This window comes from Aspergillus novofumigatus (assembly GCF_002847465.1).
Source record: "Aspergillus novofumigatus IBT 16806 chromosome Unknown P174scaffold_1, whole genome shotgun sequence".
Lineage (NCBI taxonomy): Eukaryota > Fungi > Ascomycota > Eurotiomycetes > Eurotiales > Aspergillaceae > Aspergillus > Aspergillus novofumigatus.
Window position 1 is genome coordinate 4,990,626 of NW_020194274.1, and position 20,347 is coordinate 5,010,972.

Here is a 20,347-nt window from a genome sequence, read left to right on the forward strand (position 1 = left end):
CACTGGAAAGCTCACCAGATAACTCTCTACAGCCAGCTCGTAGGGAGCCCTGAAGCGGCAACAAAGTTGCTTTTCTCTTCAATCGACAAATGCTATGTCTCGGCTCCAAATGCTGCTGGCGCCCAGTCTTAAACAAGAGCTATTCTGTGACTTGAGATGATCTGCAGATCTCCTCACAACCTATTGTTTTGGACGTCGGTACAAGTTTGCCGCTGACAAGGATGCAGGTGGTTGATTGATCACAAAAGACAGCGCATAGCCAAGTCGATGCACGGCCACTTCGATTAATCAATAGCTTTGTGGAAAGATACAATTGGATTGTCTCCGCGCTTATTCTCAGTTCATGCCCATCATGAGAAGAGAGGGCATTGCTCAAGCGGCTACTACGACCTCCTGATTGGCCCCAGGCTAACATGAAGCACTGGCAAGGCACAACTGGAGATATTTGAATGCTCGATGCTGGCTTCACAGTCAGATCGACTTTAAGGAAGTGGAATTTATGTACTGGTATCAGTCAACCTACGACAGAAAATCCATATTTTACTAGATTCTGTCAAAACAGCCCATTCAAGCCGGAGCCCATATACAGCTTGGAGATTCTCTGCCGCTGCTGTTGACAAGTCCTTTTGAGATGCGTCCTCGACACCGCGACGAGTTCGAGACACCGCGACGAGTTCGAAATCGCCATTATTTGCAGCTTACCATGTGAAGTCGAGGCGATCGAGGCATCGCTGGACGAGGTCTACGACCGATTCGGCGAGATCTACGATAAGGAACCCGAGGATCACAATGTTTATATAAACGGACGCATTGGCAAGCACAATGTGGTCTTATGCCAGGCGCCAGAGGCGGGGAAATGCAGCTCAGCGAGCGTAGCTTCGAGTTTGATATTCAGTTACACAGGTGTGCAGCTCGCCCTAGTGGTGGGGATATGCGGCGGTGTTCCGTCCCCGTCCTGTAGTGAGAGAGATATCTTCCTAGGAGACATTGTCATTGCGGATAGTGTGATTGAATTCGACGTTGGACTGCAGTGCCCGTGGGGATTTCAGCGGGAAACGAGCGTCAAGGTTGTCCTTGGAAGGCCGAACAGAGCAATACGAACTCTCTTGAACGCCCTATCAATCGATGGAAACCGCGCATTAATGGAGACGGAGAATACGCGTTTTCTGGAAGAGCTACAGTCTCGGGAAGGTTCAAAGTGGCAGTATCCCGGAGCAGCAAAGGATATCCTTTTTGCGTCTGCATATCGACACCAGCATCGCCAGCGGTCGGATCTTGAGTATGTTCGCATTAACGGGGGATGTGAGGATACGCTCTGTAAGGACGCACCGGAGGAAGAATGCTGCGTCCCTGGATGCGATGAGCAACAAGTCCAACGCCGCCGATCCAGCGAAAAGGCAGTCAAGCCTGCACTCCATATCGGGACGATGGCATCAGGGGACACGGTAATGGAGTCCGGAGAACATCGTGACAGGATTGCAGAGACGGAGGAGGTAATTGCTTTTGAGAGCATCGGGGCAGGAGTGTGGGACACGCTTCCCTGTGTGATAATCAATGGCGTATCCGACTATGCCGATGGCCATAAGAATGAAGTATGGCAAAACTATGCAGCGGCAGTAGCTGCCTCTGCTGCAAAGGCGTTTCTGCAATACTGGGCACCCAGTGCGAAAGCTAGTAAGCGAGGAGAATACAAGTAATTCTGCATGTGCTGACCCACTTAAAGAATCTCGACAGGCCCAGAGTGTCCATTCGAGAGTGCCAGTGCTTCAGACAGTCTTTATAGGCCGAGAGATTGAAGTGAATGAGATGAAGGAAGAATTGGGAGACCCTAGGCAGGGAAGAAAAGGGGTAGTGCTCCGGGGACTTTGTGGATACGGGAAAACACAGTTGGCCGTCCATTACATTTCCGTGAGAAGAACGCTGTATGACTCCATATTGTGGATCGATTGTTCGTCTTGGGACGCTATCCATGGTTCCTTCTCTGAAATATGGCGGAAGATACAAGGATGCATAGACGGTGAACAATCACCAATTGAGAGGGTGTTGGAGTGGTTGGTGCAAGAAACAAATCCGGCTTGGATCATGGTATTTGATGGGGTTGAGATCGCGGATACTTCGGCAGCTATGGATATCGACATTAGAAAGTACTTTCCTTCGTGCGATCATGGGCATGTCCTGTTGACAACCCTATCGCCGTACTTACACACTCGGCTGGGCTACCCAGGTATACAGGTACGAGGTGTGGATGAGGATGCAGGTGCTCACATACTACTGCGCTGCGCAGGTGTTGAAGAACCAGACTCTCCAGGTAAGCCTACGACAAGTGATATGCCTTGCATTGTATTGACTGGCTCCATTAGCTGTGGAAACAGCAAAGGCGATTTCCCGCAAATTTGGCGGAGTGCCCCTTGCCCTGGGACAAGCAGGATCCTTCCTACGATGTGGATTATATTCCTTGCAGGAGTTCAATCGGCGGTTTCAAGAACAATTTGCAAAGTCGACTTTCAAGACCCCGCTGTATAATTGTATCGGAGCATACGAAAAGAGACATACTTTGTGGACGGCATTCGAAAAGTTGTACGACGCTGCGGGCCAGCGAAGTCCCGATGCAATCAAGCTTCTCCGTCTGGCTGTGTTCCTTGGGCCGGGACTAATACCGGCATCTCTGATAATGTACCCACCAGGTGATCATAACAAGTACTCAGTGCTATTCAACTCACTGTCTGCATGGGAATCACCTGATACATCGTGGTTGAAGATCATAAATTGGCTAGACAGCCTACGCTCACGGGTGGCTGATTTCGCAAATGCCCTTCGAGCTCTTGAGGATTCCGGTCTTGTAAACTTCAATCGCAAGCGATCAGATTCCGTGATTGAAACCTTTGAAATCGATGATATGGTACGGTCCTTTGTTCGACTGAAACTGTCCTGCCATGATCTACGGGATAATGCAGCCGTTGCTTTTGTCCTCAATGGACAGTCATGTGCCGGTGTACACGCACAATCTCAGCTGGAGATACCTCAGGACCATCTGGGTCGCTTGGGCACTGTTCTTGACGATTTGATGTCATTGATGCCGCCAGAGATGATTCAGCCTCCTGACGGCGACTATTTCAGGCTCTGTGGCTCTGTTGCGTCAGTATACGCACGAGTAAGTCAGCTCAATGGGGACTATGAGACGTCCAAGAGTTTGTGGGTCCTAGCTCTACAGTATATAACTCTTTCTCGGGGAGCAGGATTGCCCACAAGTGGGGCAAAGCTGGAAGATATCAACGCGGCTGCAGGCATTCTAATGGGTGTAGACGAAAGCTTCCTCGAGGAAGCCTGGAAGCAAGCCTGTGAGAGTGTCACGTCGTCTCTGACAGCGAGTGCAAGCAAAGGGGATTCGAGAAGCAAAGAATTACGGCATGACTTTGTGACTGGGCCTATGTCCTCGACCGGAGATAAACGAGGAAGTTTTGAAGGATTTACAGGTGACGGAATCTAGAGACCTTGGTGAGGCTGACACTCGCAATAAACCGCAATGACCGTGGATAGGTCTTATTCGATGATAGCCGTGTGATGGGATATCTCGTAGTATATCCGCATGTCTTCTAAAGTATGTCTTGTAGTGTATAGGGAGACAGTCTTAAGACCATATACAAAGCAATTCCATCCTTCTACTGCGCCGAATTGGCCTTCTGCACATTTGAAAGCCTCTGTAAAACTTCTTCTTGCACATCCTGAACAATCCCCTCAGCATCTTTCACATCATGAATCAACCCAATCGCAGCACCAGCATACGTCGCTAGCCTTCCCTCCGGTCCCCACCCAGCATCTCCCGCCTTGAGAGCCTCATCATGAAGCTCCTTCAGCTCATCAAACGGCCGACCTGTCTGATGCTCAATGAACGACTTGTTGATAATCGTCCGAGGACTGTACTCCTCCGGCCAGCCCACCGTACCCCTCAGCTGGTTATACAGCAACGTCCTTGTCGTCGAGACCGCCCCATCGCTAGCCCGCACAATCTCCCGCTGATATCCCGGACTAATCCTCGCTTCAGTAGCAGCAAGGAACCGCGTCCCCATTACTACTCCCGTAGCCCCAAGGCAGAGCGCCGCTGCCGCGCCACGCCCGTCAGCTATCCCCCCAGCCGCAAACACAGGGATATGCGGCGGAAGACAGTCCAACACCTCCGGGAGTAGTGCCATAATTCCGAGACCGTCGTTAGCCCGCCCGTGTCCGCCTGCTTCTGCCCCCTGCACGACAACCACGTCCGGTTCTTCACTGCCCTGGAGCAGCTCTCTTGCTTCAGCTAGCGTGCCGATCTGGATCCAGATGCGGGTGGATGGGGATGCATGCCGGATCCGCCGGGACCAGGTATCCAGGTCTTTCTGTCCGTTGCGCGGAGCGAAGAGCCAGGCGGCGCAGGGCTTGTGTTTGGCTATAGTGGAGACGGCGACTTCGATGTCGTCGCTCCAGAGTTGGAAGCCGATGCCTACTGGGAGGACGGGTTGGTTTTGGAGTAAAGTAGGCTGGGTTTGGGGTGTAGAGAGCTTTTTTATCAAGGTCGAAGCTTCTTCGAGATCAGCGCTGATATCTTGGGTCTTCACGCCCGGCCCGATGAATCCCAGTCCGCCTGCGCGCGAGACAGCAACAGCTAGGGTGGGGCCGGACATTACCCGCATCGGCGCACTGACGATAAATGGAGATTTCATCCATGGGTATGAACGGGAGATGGTCCTGATGAGGTTGGACATCTTGTGCGCTGATATTTGCGGTAGGGGACAGTTTTCCTGAGTGGATTGACTTATGATGTTGGCTTTACGTGAGTCACAATGAGTAAGAAAAGAAGCTGCCTCAATGCCGAGGGTGACAGTCAGACAGTCTGGTGGAGAGCTGAATCAGCAGATATGATTGGTCATTATTTCGGAATCACAGGTAACGTAGAGAACCGTAAGATGATAGCTGGAGTAAAGGATGACGCTGCCTCAGCGCAATTTGACCCTGGCCTGAGTTAGAGGAAACTGTTCTAGAAGGTAGTGCGTTTCGTCCATGCCAGATACAACGCGGATGAATTGTTGCAGCTGTCGCCGACTGGAGAAGATGCAGATATCGAGATAGAGGAAGAATTATCGTCAAAGAAGAGAAGGACAGAAAAGAATATCTGTATGTTCGTTGACATTAAGAAAGTCCATTACCATTACCCAGTTACACTAAACATCATTGCAGTTACTTGATATATATCTTCTCAAACATCCTCCACCTCTCCTCCATCAAGCTCTTCCACTTCTCATCCTTATCCAGATTCAAAAACCTCAACGCATTTCCCGCAAGAATCTCAGCCCGCTGCCTCCAAGACAAGAATTCCTCTAACCGTCCATCCTTTGCAATCATCCTTCCCGCCTCCGGCACCTCCCCAAGCGGAAACGGATAATCACTCCCCATGATCATCTTATGAGCCCCAACCTTCTTAACCAGATACTCCAGCAGCTCAACATCATGCGTCAGACTATCAATCCAGATATTCTCACGCACAGTCGCATGCTCAGTAGGCGTGACTCCCCCCGCATCCCCCGCCACCAGATCCGGCCGACAGTCATACCCATGCTGGATCCTTCCCAGCAACGCCGGGAACGAACCCCCCGCATGCGCGAAACACAGCCTCAGTTTCGGGAACTTCAGCAGCGTCCCCGAGCAGGTCAGCAGGTGCAATGCGAGCGCCGTCTCGCACGGCATCCCGATGAGCCAACTACTCCAGTACTTTGCCCAGCGGCGCGGGTTCTCCTTCGGCCAAGTGTAGCCGAGCGGGTGCACGAAGACGGGCATGTTGAGCTCCTCGCACGCAGCCCAGAACGGATGCAGGAGTGGATCGTCGAGTGTCACTCCGTCGATTGTGGTTCCGATTTCGACGCCGTGGAGCCCTAGCTCGTGCTTTGCGCGGTGCAGCTCCGCGACGGCGGCGGGGACGTCTTGCAAGGGCACGGTTGCGAGGCCGAGGAACCGGGTGGGATGTTGGTGGCAGATGGAGGCGATGTGGTTGTTTAGATGTCTAGCGAGGACGGTCACGGGGGCGGAGGGCTGGTCGTAGAAGAAGAGGATGGGGATCGTGCTGAGGACTTGCACGTCTGTTCCTGCGGCGTCCATCTCGGCTAGTCTTGTTGCTGTGTCGTAGCAGTTTTTCTCGACGGTGCGGAAGAAGCGGTCGCCTATGTACATGTCTACTTCGTCTGGGTTGGTGGGGTTCGGCCGGAGGGTGAGCCATGGTGATTCTGAGGCTGATGCGGCGGATGAATCTGAGGATGAGGATGACGGGGGAGGAGTGTTGGAGGGATATGAGGAGAGGTCGGGCAAGGAGGGGGCATAATATGGGTGTGCATGTCGATGCGGAGGAGACGGTGGTTTGTACAGCAGCTTCCCATTTTGATATTGGCAGTCAATTATTATGATTATGATGAATATCTTGTCGATGGCGACTCAAATTAAATTGGAGAACAGATTATCTACCCCCAGGCATGTACGATCCGTATTATATGCGGGGCGTAAACGGATCTCATCCGGATAGCATCCGATGCATTAATAAATACCAAGTAGACATCATCGGACATGCACGACAATCAGCATCCAGATCAACATGACGGCCCTCAATCCCTTGTCCTGGGCCACCTGGCTGGCCGAAAATGAAGACAAATTACGACCTCCAGTCAACAACTACTGTCTCTATCAGGGGAACGACTTTATCCTGATGGCAGTGGGAGGGCCCAACGAACGCAATGACTACCATGGTACGATCTTCTAGCTATGAAAGAACTGTGACTGACTGACAGCTCTAGTGAATGAAACCGAAGTATGTTCCAACAGTATAAGCTGAGCTAGACTAATAAGCAGGAATGGTTCTACCAAGTCAAAGGCGACATGCTTCTCCGGATTATAGAGAACAATACATTTCGCGATATCCCCATCAAAGAGGGCGAGATGTTCCTTCTTCCAGGTACGTAATCCAAATTCCAGTCGATCATCCTGACATACGTAGGAAACACACCCCACAACCCCGTCAGATACAAAGACACCATCGGTCTAGTCATGGAACGACAACGACCGGCGGAATCTCTCGATCGACTGCGATGGTACTGTACCAAGGGAAATCATTCCTCGCCTACAATCATCCGCGAGGAGGTCTTCCACTGCTCAGACCTCGGGACACAACTGAAGCCAATCATTGAGAGGTGGCAGCAGGATGAGGACAGTCGACGATGCGGGGAATGCGGTTGTATTGCAGATCCCAAGTGAACTTCTGACACATAGTTTCTTCAAGGCCAATGAATATGATGCCCTACACGGATCGATCTCCGTATCCGCTCCCGGATCCACTGAAAATGCGGGGTACGGATCTTATCAGGATAGTCCCACCGTAGAGAGACGGATACACTTCCGCATATTATATGTGTACAATAACCTACGTGTCCTGAATAGAGTGGATAGGCGAGTATAGACAATGATTCAACCGTGGGATTATGCTTCAATCGAAGCCGCCGAGTCTCTCCTCCAACAATCATCCTTTGAACCCTTCCAACTACAGAACCTCATCAATGGCGCCCAAACACCCTCCACCAGCAACGAATGGCTAGACTCTTCCAACCCGAAAACTGGGCAGATATTCGCTCGCGTCCCAAATAGCTCAGCCCAGGACATCGAAAACGCAGTTCAAGCAGCGGAGTCTGCCTTTGCATCCTGGTCGCAGACTCCCCCGTCGAAGCGCGCCGCCCACCTGAATCGCATCGCGACGCTGATCGAAGAACGCCGTGGACTCTTCGCTGTATGGGAGAGTATCGACCAAGGGAAGACTCTTGCGCGGGCAAGGGTGGAGATTGACCGCGCGATTTCTAACTTCAGGTATATCCGTATGAAAACGCCGAGAATGAAGCTAATAAACCAGGTACTTCGCGGCATACATCCAAGAACAAAAGACCGCTGCACGCTGGACGGACGATAATGTGCTGACATACGAGCACCGCTCGCCGATTGGCGTGTTCGCACTCATCTCGCCGTGGAATATGCCGTTGTACCTGTTGACCTGGAAGATCGCGCCGTGTCTGGCCTTTGGGTGTACGGCTGTTGCGAAGCCGAGCGAGGTTACTAGCCTTTCTGCGTATTGTAAGTTCTCTGTCGCGATTTTGGGGTATCGCTCACTGGGTAGTACTTGGGAAGGTTATTATAGATGCTGGACTCCCGCCCGGTGTTCTGAATCTCGTCTATGGGGCGGTAACCTAACCGGATCGGCTTTGGTCAGGCATCCCCGTGTCAGGGGTGTTTCGTTCACCGGTGGGACAGCGACGGGCATTCAGATCCGGAGGGATACCATTGAGGATATAGGGAAGCATGTCTCGCTTGAACTAGGCGGGAAGAACCCTACGTTGGTCTTCGAGGATGTTGATCTTGATGCTGCTGTTGCAACAGCCGCAAGGGCTGCATTCGAGAATCAGGGAGAGGTAGGAGCACTCGCCCTAACGAATGAGCTCTGATGAAACTAATGTTATAGATCTGCCTATGTGGCTCAAGAATCTACGTCCAAAGATCCATCTACGACGCTTTCCTATCCCGCTTCGTCGCCCATGTCCAGGAGCACTACGTCCTCGGGAGGACCGTCGGCGCCGTCGTCTCCCTCGCCCATTACCGCAAGATCCGGTCGTATCTCTCCCTAGCCACACAGTACCCAGACAGCTTCAAGCTCGGCTCGGTGCCCCCGGAAACGCCTGACGGAGGCTACTGGATCGAACCAACCATCCTGACTGTTCCGGACGACAGCCCAATCATGAAGGACGAGATATTCGGCCCAGTGGTGACCGTCAGCTCGTTCGATACCGAGGAAGAGGTAATCGCGCGCGCCAACGATAGCCAGTACGGACTATCTAGTATCCTTCTCACGCGAGACGGAGCTCGCATGCGCCGGGTGGGCGAGCGGCTGGACGCAGGAATGGTGTGGGTGAATTGCTGGCTGGTACGCGAACTGGGCACGCCGTTCGGCGGGATGAAGGCGTCGGGTACAGGACGGGAGGGAGGCGACTATAGCCGGGATGTATTTACTAATGTGCGGACGTTGCATATCCCTTCCGTCTAGTCTGTCAAGATCTAGATACATGGTCTCATAGTTCCACGACAGCTGTACATTTAATCTCCACCAATAACCTCGGATTCGGCAGCTCCTTAACCCCAATGGTTGTTCTAGCTGGCGCATTCGCCCGATCCGGCCAGACCTTGTTCCACTCCTCATTCATCCCGCTGTAATTCTCCGGCAGGTCGATCAGGAAAACCGTCGCGTCGACGATATTCTGCAGCCCGCCGCGGCCGTCCGTCGCGCCTTGGATGATGCACTCGATATTGCGGAGTACTGCGGCGGTTTGGGCGCGAATGTCAAGTGTCCAGGTCCCGTCTGCGTGTTCGGTCACGCCGTCCCAGGTGCCGTCGCCGCGGCGGGAGGAGGTGCCGGAGACGTAGAGGGTGCGGTGTGCGGTTGTGGGTGCGAAGCGGGCGTGCGGGTAGTTTGCTAGACCCTGGGCTTTTTCGGCGGGTAGAAAGTATGGTGTTCCGTTTGACATTTTGGGAGGGTTTGAGATGTGATGTTTGAAGAGGTGATCGCGGGGAAAAAGACCGAGGTTACACTTTATATAGACTCGGGACCGGATCCGCTCCGGATGTTATCCGGATAGAGCGGGGATTATGTTCGGCATTGGGACAGTGGTCAACAAACTCGAGATAAATATATTGTTCATAATCGACTATCTTCTATGTATATTAGACTCTGCACACTGCCACGATGCATTTAATGGGCCAGTGGCCCTGAGAGAAATTATACTGAGTTGCCCTAGCGTCCGTATCTGCGAAAATCACAAAGTTGAACCCGGCAATACGTCGATCTATCGAGTGAGCTGGCAAGCGCAAGAGAATCCAAACTGTGCTCGTGGCTGCCTGGGATCAATATGCTTTCGATAGCTGTAGTCTGATAACCGCTTCTGTACCAACGAGTCCGCCGTCCAGGCAGACTGTCACTCGGGGGCACGGAGCAAATACCCCCTACCTTCACGCGCATCTGAGAGGATACGAAGCGGTGGGCGGTTGATCTGTATCAATCTGGGCATATGGACTTCCGCCTGATCATCCTAACCGTAACCCTGATTGCCAGACTGACAGAATGGGTCTTTCTGGGCCGAGCGTGACCGACGGCGCCGACGTGGTCACGCAAATGGATGATCTGGCCCGCAAGAAGCCGGATGGAAGTGGACTATCAGCTCGTGGTATGTTGATGTCGGTATTCCCGATGCAGTCCATTTTGAAAGCGACCTTGATCGGGAAATGTCATCGTGCTACACGAGGGTTCCTGTGCAAGACATCCTAAAAGTGATCCTGGCGATATTTGGCAGTAGGGAATGACGACCAACTTGTCATGGCGACTACGATGCCAACAATGCTCCACCATGGTTAATACATTCGCGACCAGCCATTTCGATGGATATAGGTATAGAGAGCCTTCGAGGAAAAGGTGCTGCAGTCCGAGAATGAAGTCACATCGGCCGCGGTGGTCTCATCACTTGAAACCCCTTCTCCTTTGTCTTCTTCTGTTTGAACCGTTCGATAGAACTGCGTTCCCAATTCAAGACTGCCTGTCGACTCGACTGGCCCTCGTCCGTGCTTTCATTCGACGACTCTTGCGGCCCTGAATCACCATGACGCCAACCATAATACAAATCCGACTCACGGAATGAATAGTCGACGCCCGACTTGCTTGGCAACCGTAACAGCTCGTCAAAGGCGTTGCTTGAATGTTGCGACGAGTTGGAATCAGTCTGCGCCGACTCGGATGACTGGATGACTGGACCGATGGAATCAGAGTTGGCATTCTCGTACTCATAAGAAGTGACTCTGCCATTGAGAGATCGTGGGGGTCTGTAAAACGTCGAAGTGTTTGGTGAATATGGCACTGTTGCTTCTGGCAAAGTAGGAGAGTTCGGCATATCCGGACGGTTTTCAAAACCTCTGTAGATTCTGCGCGAGGAACCTGGCCGGCAGCGATCGGAGATACTATCGAAGGAGTTGACCCCTAGGCTTTTCCTGTCTAGGCCCCGGCGTTTGTCGCTTGGGCTTGATAGCTCGGCTAGATTCAAATGCTGCTGGACACAAGTCAGCTCACTGAAATAGAAAGGCAGATTCGAGACTAACCAAAACTGTACTTGATCCTACCCATCGATCGCCGGCAACCCTACGATCGGGTCCTTTAATGGCGAACCGTGCTATATGCCAGAGTGAGATGAACAAAAAGCCGAACACGACCACCACACCATGCAGAACCAAGATGAAATAGCCGATCCATTGCCTTGTTATTTCGCGAGACGGGCACACAAAGGCAACACTCAAGATGAGCGTCAACAAGCGGACAGCAGTACACCAGGCACTTTTCGAAAGCATGAATTTCGTCCGTCGCTGAAGAATGAGGTGGGCGAGAAGGGTCAATTCGCATCCGCCGAGCAGGAGCAGCTGCACCCAGCCCCAGAGCTGCAGACCGCCGATGGCTAGACCCTGAATGAGTGGAAGGCAGTAAAGAAGATAATGGGCGATATATTCCATGGAGGTCCCAAACCGAGGGGAAGCCTTCGACGAGTTGTGGTCAGATCTGGGCTTCTGTTTCGTCTGATAGCGAGCGATGAAGAGATTCGAGCCAACGAGGACCCCAATCATCAAGACCATCAGACAAATGCGGTAACTGGGAAGGTAAGCGACGAGGACAAATGGATACGCCAGATACGCCAAGAGAGGGAGGCTGAAGAAGAGAAGCGTGACGCCCACAATGCTACGGCATGCTTCTGGGATTTTCACAAGGACAGAATCGAGTGATACGCCCTGCCGCGATCTGCACTTGATCAGCCAACCCACCAGCAATATAACCACGATTGCAGATACGACAATGCACAGATTTATCAGAGCGTCGAACATGATATCCAACATGGAGGGAAATCCGAGATTCTGCGCCATGTACTCCAGTCCACAAGTACCGTTGGTCGCGTAAATTCCGTCTTCTATCCCGGGATACGTGAAGCCGTGATCGATGGGTCCGCTCCAAAATAACAGCGATGACCACGCCAGTTGGCTGACGACAGGCTGGTAGAAACCTGGGTATTGCATTGTGAGGGAACCGGTCAGGAAAATGAACTGGAGGTACCGCACGTAGTCGGCCACATCGACCACAATCTTTCTTACTGAATCCTGAGGTGCGGGTGTGGTTCCGTGCTCCAGCACTGGGCGTCTTCTCTGCTGGGTGTGTCTGCACCATGAAGCTATGCCCACTAGGAGCATGATGGCGGCTGGAAGATAGGTAAAGGCTGCCGAGGCAGCAGCCCCAATGTCGGGAGTGATCCGAGCAGCCGTACAGCCAATATTAGTGCCATTAGGTAGACTGAATTCAAATTCCCCGGCAAGAGTATGAAGTCGATGACTATATGCAAGGGAGTAAGTCAACTCCCATTGGGAGACTTGTAGAGAGTCCGGCCTGATGACAGTTCAGCAGAGAATCGGAGAGATTCAGGACCCTAAACTTACAGCCTCCAAAGAACTGGAGGGGAATAACACAGCTTTTGAATCCGATCTAGACGGCCAACTGGGTAGCCGAGCACTCGGAAGCGCAAGTCATGCTCCTCCGTCAATTGAACGTCGGTACAGGTAACCTGTGATGCATTGTAGAGACCCAGCAGGGTCAATGACAATGTTCTTGCATCTTGGGAGCTATGAATGCGACCGCGTATACTGTCAATGTGGAGATTGACGTCCGACGAGCGATTCAAGACTGATGTCTCACATGGAGAATGCCGTACAAAAGCACCTTCACATGGTAATATAAACACAAAAAGGAAGATCAGAAGACGACGAAGAGAATATGACCCAGGCAGCATTCTACTATGGCGACAACATAGTCTTCCGGCATTACGGAGTAGATAGGAGAGAGAACGATCATGCATGATCCATGTCCATGAGATGGACTCTAGTTTGCGGTCGACATTGAAGCAGAGCGTTCTGCCCCTGAAGGCCGAAGTTTTTGCGGGCGGATACACCGGGGTTCTCCACCATCCCAAATTATCAACCACTTATATTTGACATTTCAAGATCCTTATGGGGCAGTGCAGTGGCTTGCAAAAGCCTATCGTTCTCTAGATCTTCTTATTGGCTCGATTATTTGATCTGCAAGAATGCAGGGATCGAAGAAGACTGAGGTTGCATAAACTGCACCTTATGCCTCAGTATGTGGTGTCACATGATCTCTCACACGTGAGAAAGGCCAGAGTCACCTGACTATAAGCATCAGGTGATTAATCGACTGCCTAAGGCCCCCAGGCTGCGAAGCTTACGCTGGCAGACATTACAAACGGGCTTCTGCGATAGTCGCACCATGACCAGTTAAAGTAGCGAACTTACCACTTCAAGCTCAAGTATGAAGCACTCAACAGATCTTGGACAATCTGCAAGCCAGGAACCTCATTTGTACGCAGCGGTATAACTAAAGGGGCTCGGTTTGCCATACTCCAATATGATGTAGTCGTGAGATCCATCTTCTCCAGTACAGCAAAGTTGACAGCCTGACTCTCCGAGATTCCTTGACACATCGTCTCCAACTACCTTCTCCGTTGATTCCGAGATAATATCGTCATGCGCTCTAACCAACCACACTGATGATCCTCGCAACCTCTTACGTACAATCCTATGTGGGACGATCCTCCTTGAGCGTGGGATGCGGAGTACGGGGTAGATGTATTCCTGACTGCAGGATCCATCTTGACGACATCAGACGAGACCCCAGCAGTAGCAGGATAGGAAGAACGTTGGTGCCAATATCTCGCGTATGACGGGACGACAGGAAAAGGCAACCCCATCTACAAAGCACTGTGCAGAATTGCAAAGCCCGGGTTCCATACATGCCAATGTAAAGGGAACTTCGTGCCAGAGCTGAGGGCGGAAGATTGAGTGAGCAAAGGCTTATCACTGTTCTCATCAGGGCATACTGGAGATGATCTGCAGTGATGATGAAGGTGGCAAGCATATGGATTACACTTCTAGCAAGCAAACCAACAGAGCACTTGCTGATCGGTAAACCATTTCCATGAGCATCCGATAAGCGAAACATATCGGCGGTGGATGCAAGTCTGCATTTTGCAAATGCAGTCCGGAGTTCTAGGCATTCTTCGGCCGTCTGAATTTCCGTTAAGCTATTATTGATCCCAAAGCCTTAAAATCTCTGGCATCCCGGTGGAAAAAGCACAGTATTAATAACAGTAATTCCCAGGTGGCCCTCCAAAAAAGGAACTAAACCGAGGGAAGTATAACGGGCCAATAGGGTGCATGGAAAAAGCGGCTACATTCGGTTGCGGCGGCAGAAGGCGAAAGTGGAGCCATTCTTGTTACTCAATTGCTGAAGATTCCTCAGTGATGATTGGATGGCGATTACTGTTAGTCACAAATAAGCTCCACAGCCGCAGGATCTGTACCTTAGCAGAGCTTGAGTTGCTACATACAGATTAAGAAGTTGACCTAGACGATGACACTTTCCACGCCAGAGAAAAAAGCAGCCATGACACACGAACACGGTCCATTACTGCCGATTGTGCTCCGGCATCTGGGGACTTTGCCATGTCTTCTGGAATTTGTTTATCTCGTTGTTTTCTAATGCAATTACCAATCGATTTCCTCGGTCAACTGCTATCTCCGCGTTCTTCAGTCAACACCAACACCGAGATTCATTGCCACGACCCACCTGGCTGACGTCTAGAAATTTTTTCACCTGCCACTCATAGTCACATCCTCCTCTCTTTCGTCTCGTTCACTCGTCAAACAGCTCGTCCTCCATCCGTTGCTGGGTAGAATTCATTCTCGTCACTGCCCATTCCGGAGCAAAAGAAGAAAGAAGACAATGATGTTGGAGGGTGTCCCCCCGCCATCGGAACCCATTGAGGCCAAACAGAAAGATCAAGAGAAGGCACTTGATGACGGTGCCGACTTGAAACCAATCGACAATACCCCTTACGTTGATCCTTTCGGCGACGAGCAAAATGCAGAAGTCAAGTACAAGACCCTCAAGTGGTGGTACGTATTGCAGTCCTGATCTGTCTATGACAAGGGTGTTGGTAGCTGACGGAGGACTTGTGCAGGCAATGTGGAATGTGTAAGCTACTGAATGGGAAAATGATCCCGTCGACGTGAATCTGACGCGTCTCCTGCTTAGTTATGATCGCTGAATCCGTTTCTCTCGGTGTACTCTCCTTGCCGGCAACTCTGGCGGCTCTCGGTCTCGTCCCGTAAGTGTACGCTTGACGGCATCCGCGCTCGTCACTAATTGTCGCAGCGCGATCATCTTGATAGTCGGCCTCGGTATCCTTGCCCTATACACGGGCTACACGATTGGACAATTCCGACAATGCTATCCTCATATCCACAACCTTGCTGATGCCGGAGAAATCCTGATGGGTCGATTCGGTCGCGAGCTATTCGGTCTGGGCCAGATTCTGTTCTCGATCTTCATCATGGGCAGTCATATTGTCACCTTTACTGTCATGATGAACACAATTACCGACCACGGCACCTGCTCGATCGTCTTTAGCATCGTTGGTATGCTCATCTGTATGGTGCTCTCGTTGCCCCGGACGATCAAGAACTTGACATATATCTCCTTTGCATGTAAGGGCGCCTTTAATTGTTCCGCGGACTGATTACTGACAAACTCTAGCTTTCCTGAGTATTTTCTCAGCGGTGATGATCACCATGATTGGCGTCGCCGTCCAGTTCAAGGGAGGAGCTAACATCAGTATTACCGCCGAGACCAACCTCTATCACGCCTTCACTGGTGTGACCAACATTGTCTTTGCGTACTGTGCCCACGTTGCGTTCTTTGGTCTCATTGCGGAAATGGAGGACCCCAAGGAGTTCACCAAGTCCTTGTGCATGCTGCAGTTTTTCGAGATTGCGCTCTACGTGACGGCCGCCATCGTCATCTATTACTACGTTGGAAACGACGTTGTGTCACCCGCACTGGGCTCAGCCGGTCCTTTGCTGAAGAAGGTTGCCTACGGTATTGCCATTCCTACGGTATGTACAAATTTCACCTCATCGTCTGCTGTGCGAAGGCTTACAATATGATAGATTGTTGGAGCTGGTGTCGTCAATGGCCACGTTGGACTGAAATACATCTATGTCCGCATCTTCCGCAAGACTGATCGCATGCACAAGCGCGATCTTGTCTCTGTTGGCTCATGGATTGCCATCGGGTTGAGTTGCTGGATCATTGCCTGGATCATCGCCGAGGGTATTCCTTCTTTCACCAATATTGTCAGCTTGATTGTATGTCATAAACCTCGACCTGTTGGGATCAAAGACTAATTCAAGACAGAGCTCCCTCTTTGCCAGTTGGTTCAGTTACGGCCTCCCCGGCGTGTACTGGTTGCACATCAACTGGGGTAGATGGTTTTCCTCTCCTCGGAAGATCTGCTTGACTATTATCAACATCTTGATTGTTGGTATCGGTGCCACCATGGTAAGTGATCTGGACTCTAATCTAAGAATGTGGAAACTAATGAAATGTTAGTGTGGCCTGGGATTGTACGTCTCCGGCAAGGCTATCCATGACGACTCCTCCAACAGTAGCTTTACTTGCGCCAATACTGCGAACTAAGGCATGTGCACGACACGGTATCTGGTTTTGGTTAATGTTTGAAGCGTATGATGACTACACGAGAATTATATTAGATCATGGCGTCTGCGGATTCATTGATGGGAGGACGTTTAGACTTGGGTTTGGATATAGACTTTCTTTGAATATACACGATATGCATTTGTCAAACTACACTGCTGCGATGAGCAGGATATCATACAAGTATTCTCGTACCATCGGCGCGTACCAGATATGCGGGCGAAGACAGTCGACTGAGGGTTCCAGCAAGGTTAGCTAGGGTTCAGAGCCCAATAAATTGACCAATCTCATGAAAATAGCGAAGAGACTGAAATGGCTGAGACTCTCGAACGTTTGGAAATTAAGCTAAACACAGATTAGCAAAAATATAGAATAAGAATCATAAAAATGAATAAATGACAAGAGTGGGATTCGAACCCACGCCATCAAACGATGATGAGGAAACTCTGACAGTTTGGTATTAAGGTGGACCTTAACCTCACGCCTTAGACCAACTCGGCCATCTTGCCTTATGATGACATACTAGCTCAATCCTTGCTATATGAGATAGGGCTGTTGTCGGTCAGATCAGTAGCTGGACGACTTAAAACTAGCTATACTATGAGCTACATTAGGGATGCCAGTGCTATGACTGACGACTGGATTTTCTGTGGCTATTTCAGAGGAATTTGTACTCGCCTTGTTGCTTGTGCTGAAAGTTGAGTCTGCGGGCCATTGAGGTAGGAATATATTGAGTTGATGGATCCACATCCAGAGAAATACGAGCTCAACACCAGCAGCAGCAAGTAATGATGTACCGAGGGTATCTGCGTTAGAAAAGCGAATGGAAGTACCTAATAGTCAGTCACGTCAAATTGAGCATGCAGCATGATTACTGACACGCCAACACAGTACCACTGACCGCTACACAGTAGCTCCCTCCATACCTCTGCCGTCAGCCCATCAAATCTATTCACACTCCACGATCTGCAGAATGTACCAATCAACATCTCACAACGTGGGAATGATACCTCGGCAGATAGTAAGTAGTCGGATCAACTCTGGCAGCTTGATAAGAGTAACCTTAATTCCCCGCAATCCCCGCATGCAGAGCTCTCCGTCCCGGCTTGTGCCATTTATGCTTTGTCTCTGGGGATTTCCATGCATGCTCTCTTGACGGAGTATAACTGTGTAATTGTCCACATCCGAGGTACTGACAAAGGTTAGAGCTGTGCATTGCCGGTGACTGACTCGTGCGGGGTCCTTGTACTTGACATAAATGCTTTGGCATGAATTTGTAGTGAGCCACCAGACCTCAAATTAACATCTTCAATTGCTAAGATGGCTCCAGATGTAGGAAGGCACGTAGGGAATAAGGACTTTACCCGCTCGACGGTGGTCATCATTGGAGCTGGTATCTCGGGTCTGTACCATACTACGCTCTTGTACGCACTCAAGTGCGGCTGTTGACACAGGACTAGGATTATGCACGGCCATTGACCTCATCAAACGGAACAAATGCCACAATTTTATCATCTTGGAGAAGAGTAGCAGGGTGGGAGGAACGTGGAACGATAACCGCTACCCGGGATCATGCTGCGACATCTGGAGTTCTCTGTACAGTTACTCGTTTGAGCAGAAATCCGACTGGACTAGGGAATATCCAGGCCAAGAGGAGATATTGGTATTGTTATTGTGCAACGAATCAGGTCCAAGCTGACAGAGACAGAACTATCTGATTGGCGTCGCGCAAAAGTACAGCCTGTACAGGCATATCCGGTTCAACTCCGCTGTGGAGGAAGCACGCTGGGATGACGCCGACCTCAAATGGAGGGTTAAAGTCAATGTCTCCGGAGGAAAGGATAGCCAGTACCTCGAGTCATACGAAATCACCACCGACTTTCTCGTCTCGGCTGTCGGACAGCTGAACGTCCCCCGCATGCCTGATATCCCCGGACTGGAAGACTACAAGGGTAAACTGATGCATTCCGCCCGGTGGGACTGGAGCTATGACTGGACGGGGAAGAGAATCGCTGTTATTGGAAATGGTGAGTCTACTACATTCTTCTCCAGCAATAGTTAGTAATAGCGGTAGGCGCAACCGCCGCCCAGATCATCCCCGAAATCGCCAAAACCGCCTCGCATGTTTCCGTCTACCAGCGCACCCCGAACTGGATCGTGCCGCGCCTTGACAAACCCGTCGGAGCTGTGCAAAGAGCTCTGCTGACATATATCCCGCCCATCCGGTGGCGGAAGCGCGCACTCATGATGGACTTCCGGGAGTGGTTCTTCGATGCCGTCGTTGACAGGAATTCCGCGCTTTCGGATATGATCCGCCAGACGTGTCTTGATACCATGCGGGAACAGTTGCCCGATAGGCCGGATTTGTGGGATGTGTTGACGCCGGATTACTCTCCTGGATGCAAACGGGTGATTATCTCGGACGATTATTACCCTACATTGGGCAAGGAGCATGTAGCCCTGGAAACTCGTCCCATTCAGCGGATTACGGAAACGGGGATCGAGACTGCTGGTGGCGAGATGGAGGAGTTTGATCTCATTATTGCGGCGACGGGGTTCAGAACGGTCGAGTTCATGTATCCCATCCAGATTAAGGGGGCGAATGGTCGCTGTCTGTCGGATATCTGGAAGGAGGGGGCGATGGCGTACTACGGCGTGACAGTAGAAGACTTGCCTAACTTCGCCATGTTATATGGGCCAAACACTAATCTGGGTTAGTAACTCACTTTCAATCATGGAGATATGCTGACGGCTCAGGTCATAACTCGATTATCTTGATGATCGAGGCTCAATCGAGGTATATCAGCGCGCTGGTCAGCCAGATACTCCAGGCGCAGAGGGTCGGTCACACTCTGGCACTGCGACCTAAGCCTGAAGTTGCGAAGACGTTCAACGAGGATATCCAGGCAGCCCTGAGAAAAAGCTCCTTTGCCGACCCTAACTGCAGCAGCTGGTACAAGACCGAGGATGGACGCATCACCAATAACTGGCACAGCACGGTCGTTGATTACCAGAACGAACTCTCCAGCGTCCGGTGGGATGATTATATTGCCGAAGGAAGCGGCAAGGCTTTGATTACAAAGAAGAAAGAAACGCATATTGGACGGGTGAAAGAGGAGACGTTGATCAGCAACACTTCGCTTCTCTGGGGTGCGGCCAGTGTTGTTGTGGCATTGGGAGGATACTATCTCAAGGGGCGTGCTTTGATCAGAGGCAGCCGAGTGAGATGATGCTACTGAGCGGAGTGTAGGTAGTACAATGAAACCATCATGGTAGGACTGGTGCAAGCTTCTCCAGTTCTCCCTGGGATTCCTGGTCTTTGCTCGGGATCTGAAGATAATAAGCATACGCCGAGTGTACATCGTGTCAGATAAGGCGCGTCACTAATCATGATTACTGTATCTATGCAGGTCAGATCCATATTGCTGACTGCTTCTCTTACATTCATTGCGATAATCGTATGATCCTGGACCGTATACAGATCCCGAGGAAGACGATGCATACTTCCATTGTGTTACTCGAGAGCAACATGCAAACACCGACGAGTTGTTCTCCGAATGGACTGATGTGATCATGCAGGTTCAGGAACATGGTAGAGTCCAATTAACGCATATATAAAGGCGCCGAGACTTGACTCTTTTCCTTTCA

General features: G+C 51.0%; 10 protein-coding genes and 1 non-coding gene across 11 annotated transcripts; 5 read left to right on the plus strand and 6 right to left on the minus strand.

Annotated features, from left to right (window-relative positions):
• Window positions 1-631: 631 nt before the first annotated feature.
• On the plus strand, window positions 632-3,487 carry P174DRAFT_417279 (Pfs and NB-ARC domain protein; the record flags this gene model as incomplete). Its single annotated transcript, XM_024824593.1, has 5 exons — window positions 632-673; window positions 717-1,674; window positions 1,724-2,224; window positions 2,285-2,308; window positions 2,361-3,487. 5 exons carry the CDS (start codon window positions 632-634, stop codon window positions 3,485-3,487), a joined length of 2,652 nt encoding a protein of 883 aa, XP_024688227.1.
• Window positions 3,488-3,516: 29 nt separating this feature from the next.
• Window positions 3,517-4,810, minus strand: P174DRAFT_438081 (nitronate monooxygenase). Its single transcript, XM_024826447.1, has one exon. It carries the CDS (start codon window positions 4,737-4,739, stop codon window positions 3,660-3,662), a length of 1,080 nt encoding a protein of 359 aa, XP_024688228.1. The 5' UTR covers window positions 4,740-4,810; the 3' UTR covers window positions 3,517-3,659.
• Window positions 4,811-5,155: 345 nt separating this feature from the next.
• P174DRAFT_509516 (amidohydrolase family protein) lies at window positions 5,156-6,401 on the minus strand (the record flags this gene model as incomplete). Its single annotated transcript, XM_024831565.1, has 2 exons — window positions 5,156-6,275; window positions 6,377-6,401. 2 exons carry the CDS (start codon window positions 6,399-6,401, stop codon window positions 5,212-5,214), a joined length of 1,089 nt encoding a protein of 362 aa, XP_024688229.1. The 3' UTR covers window positions 5,156-5,211.
• A 195-nt stretch (window positions 6,402-6,596) lies between these two features.
• P174DRAFT_438084 (3-hydroxyanthranilate 3,4-dioxygenase) lies at window positions 6,597-7,323 on the plus strand. Its single transcript, XM_024826448.1, has 4 exons — window positions 6,597-6,764; window positions 6,813-6,826; window positions 6,868-6,970; window positions 7,013-7,323. The coding sequence occupies exons 1-4, from the start codon at window positions 6,614-6,616 to the stop codon at window positions 7,267-7,269; spliced, it is 525 nt and encodes a 174-aa protein (XP_024688230.1). The 5' UTR covers window positions 6,597-6,613; the 3' UTR covers window positions 7,270-7,323.
• Window positions 7,324-7,474: 151 nt separating this feature from the next.
• P174DRAFT_417283 (aldehyde dehydrogenase) lies at window positions 7,475-9,097 on the plus strand (the record flags this gene model as incomplete). The annotated part of the gene is made up of 3 exons (XM_024824594.1): window positions 7,475-7,872; window positions 7,916-8,468; window positions 8,519-9,097. The coding sequence occupies 3 exons, from the start codon at window positions 7,475-7,477 to the stop codon at window positions 9,095-9,097; spliced, it is 1,530 nt and encodes a 509-aa protein (XP_024688231.1).
• P174DRAFT_438086 (RidA family protein) lies at window positions 8,914-9,595 on the minus strand. The gene has a single exon (XM_024826449.1). It carries the CDS (start codon window positions 9,573-9,575, stop codon window positions 9,123-9,125), a length of 453 nt encoding a protein of 150 aa, XP_024688232.1. The 5' UTR covers window positions 9,576-9,595; the 3' UTR covers window positions 8,914-9,122.
• Window positions 9,596-10,538: 943 nt separating this feature from the next.
• Window positions 10,539-12,917, minus strand: P174DRAFT_362188 (uncharacterized protein; the record flags this gene model as incomplete). Its single annotated transcript, XM_024821837.1, has 3 exons — window positions 10,539-11,141; window positions 11,194-12,517; window positions 12,568-12,917. 3 exons carry the CDS (start codon window positions 12,915-12,917, stop codon window positions 10,539-10,541), a joined length of 2,277 nt encoding a protein of 758 aa, XP_024688233.1.
• A 501-nt stretch (window positions 12,918-13,418) lies between these two features.
• On the minus strand, window positions 13,419-14,220 carry P174DRAFT_438088 (uncharacterized protein). Its single transcript, XM_024826450.1, has one exon. It carries the CDS (start codon window positions 13,934-13,936, stop codon window positions 13,721-13,723), a length of 216 nt encoding a protein of 71 aa, XP_024688234.1. The 5' UTR covers window positions 13,937-14,220; the 3' UTR covers window positions 13,419-13,720.
• A 706-nt stretch (window positions 14,221-14,926) lies between these two features.
• On the plus strand, window positions 14,927-16,681 carry P174DRAFT_469835 (putative amino acid transporter; the record flags this gene model as incomplete). The annotated part of the gene is made up of 8 exons (XM_024830576.1): window positions 14,927-15,099; window positions 15,165-15,178; window positions 15,239-15,311; window positions 15,359-15,690; window positions 15,740-16,098; window positions 16,153-16,350; window positions 16,385-16,543; window positions 16,595-16,681. The coding sequence occupies 8 exons, from the start codon at window positions 14,927-14,929 to the stop codon at window positions 16,679-16,681; spliced, it is 1,395 nt and encodes a 464-aa protein (XP_024688235.1).
• A 414-nt stretch (window positions 16,682-17,095) lies between these two features.
• On the minus strand, window positions 17,096-17,208 carry P174DRAFT_t14. Its single transcript has one exon. It is a non-coding gene; the product is annotated as a tRNA-Leu (tRNA).
• Window positions 17,209-18,019: 811 nt separating this feature from the next.
• Window positions 18,020-19,929, plus strand: P174DRAFT_383456 (flavin-containing monooxygenase; the record flags this gene model as incomplete). Its single annotated transcript, XM_024823161.1, has 6 exons — window positions 18,020-18,101; window positions 18,160-18,362; window positions 18,408-18,518; window positions 18,549-18,726; window positions 18,774-19,412; window positions 19,457-19,929. 6 exons carry the CDS (start codon window positions 18,020-18,022, stop codon window positions 19,927-19,929), a joined length of 1,686 nt encoding a protein of 561 aa, XP_024688236.1.
• Window positions 19,930-20,347: the final 418 nt, after the last annotated feature.

Excerpts from the sequence above, each read along its gene's own strand:
- P174DRAFT_438081 (XM_024826447.1), bottom strand. The coding sequence starts at position 4,739 with ATGTCCAACCTCATCAGGACCATCTCCCGTTCATACCCATGGATGAAA.
- P174DRAFT_438084 (XM_024826448.1), top strand. The coding sequence starts at position 6,614 with ATGACGGCCCTCAATCCCTTGTCCTGGGCCACCTGGCTGGCCGAAAAT. Across the intron at positions 6,971-7,012 it reads CGAGATGTTCCTTCTTCCAG|GAAACACACCCCACAACCCC; the intron begins GTACGTAATCCA and ends TGACATACGTAG.
- P174DRAFT_438086 (XM_024826449.1), bottom strand. The coding sequence starts at position 9,575 with ATGTCAAACGGAACACCATACTTTCTACCCGCCGAAAAAGCCCAGGGT.
- P174DRAFT_438088 (XM_024826450.1), bottom strand. The coding sequence starts at position 13,936 with ATGTATGGAACCCGGGCTTTGCAATTCTGCACAGTGCTTTGTAGATGG.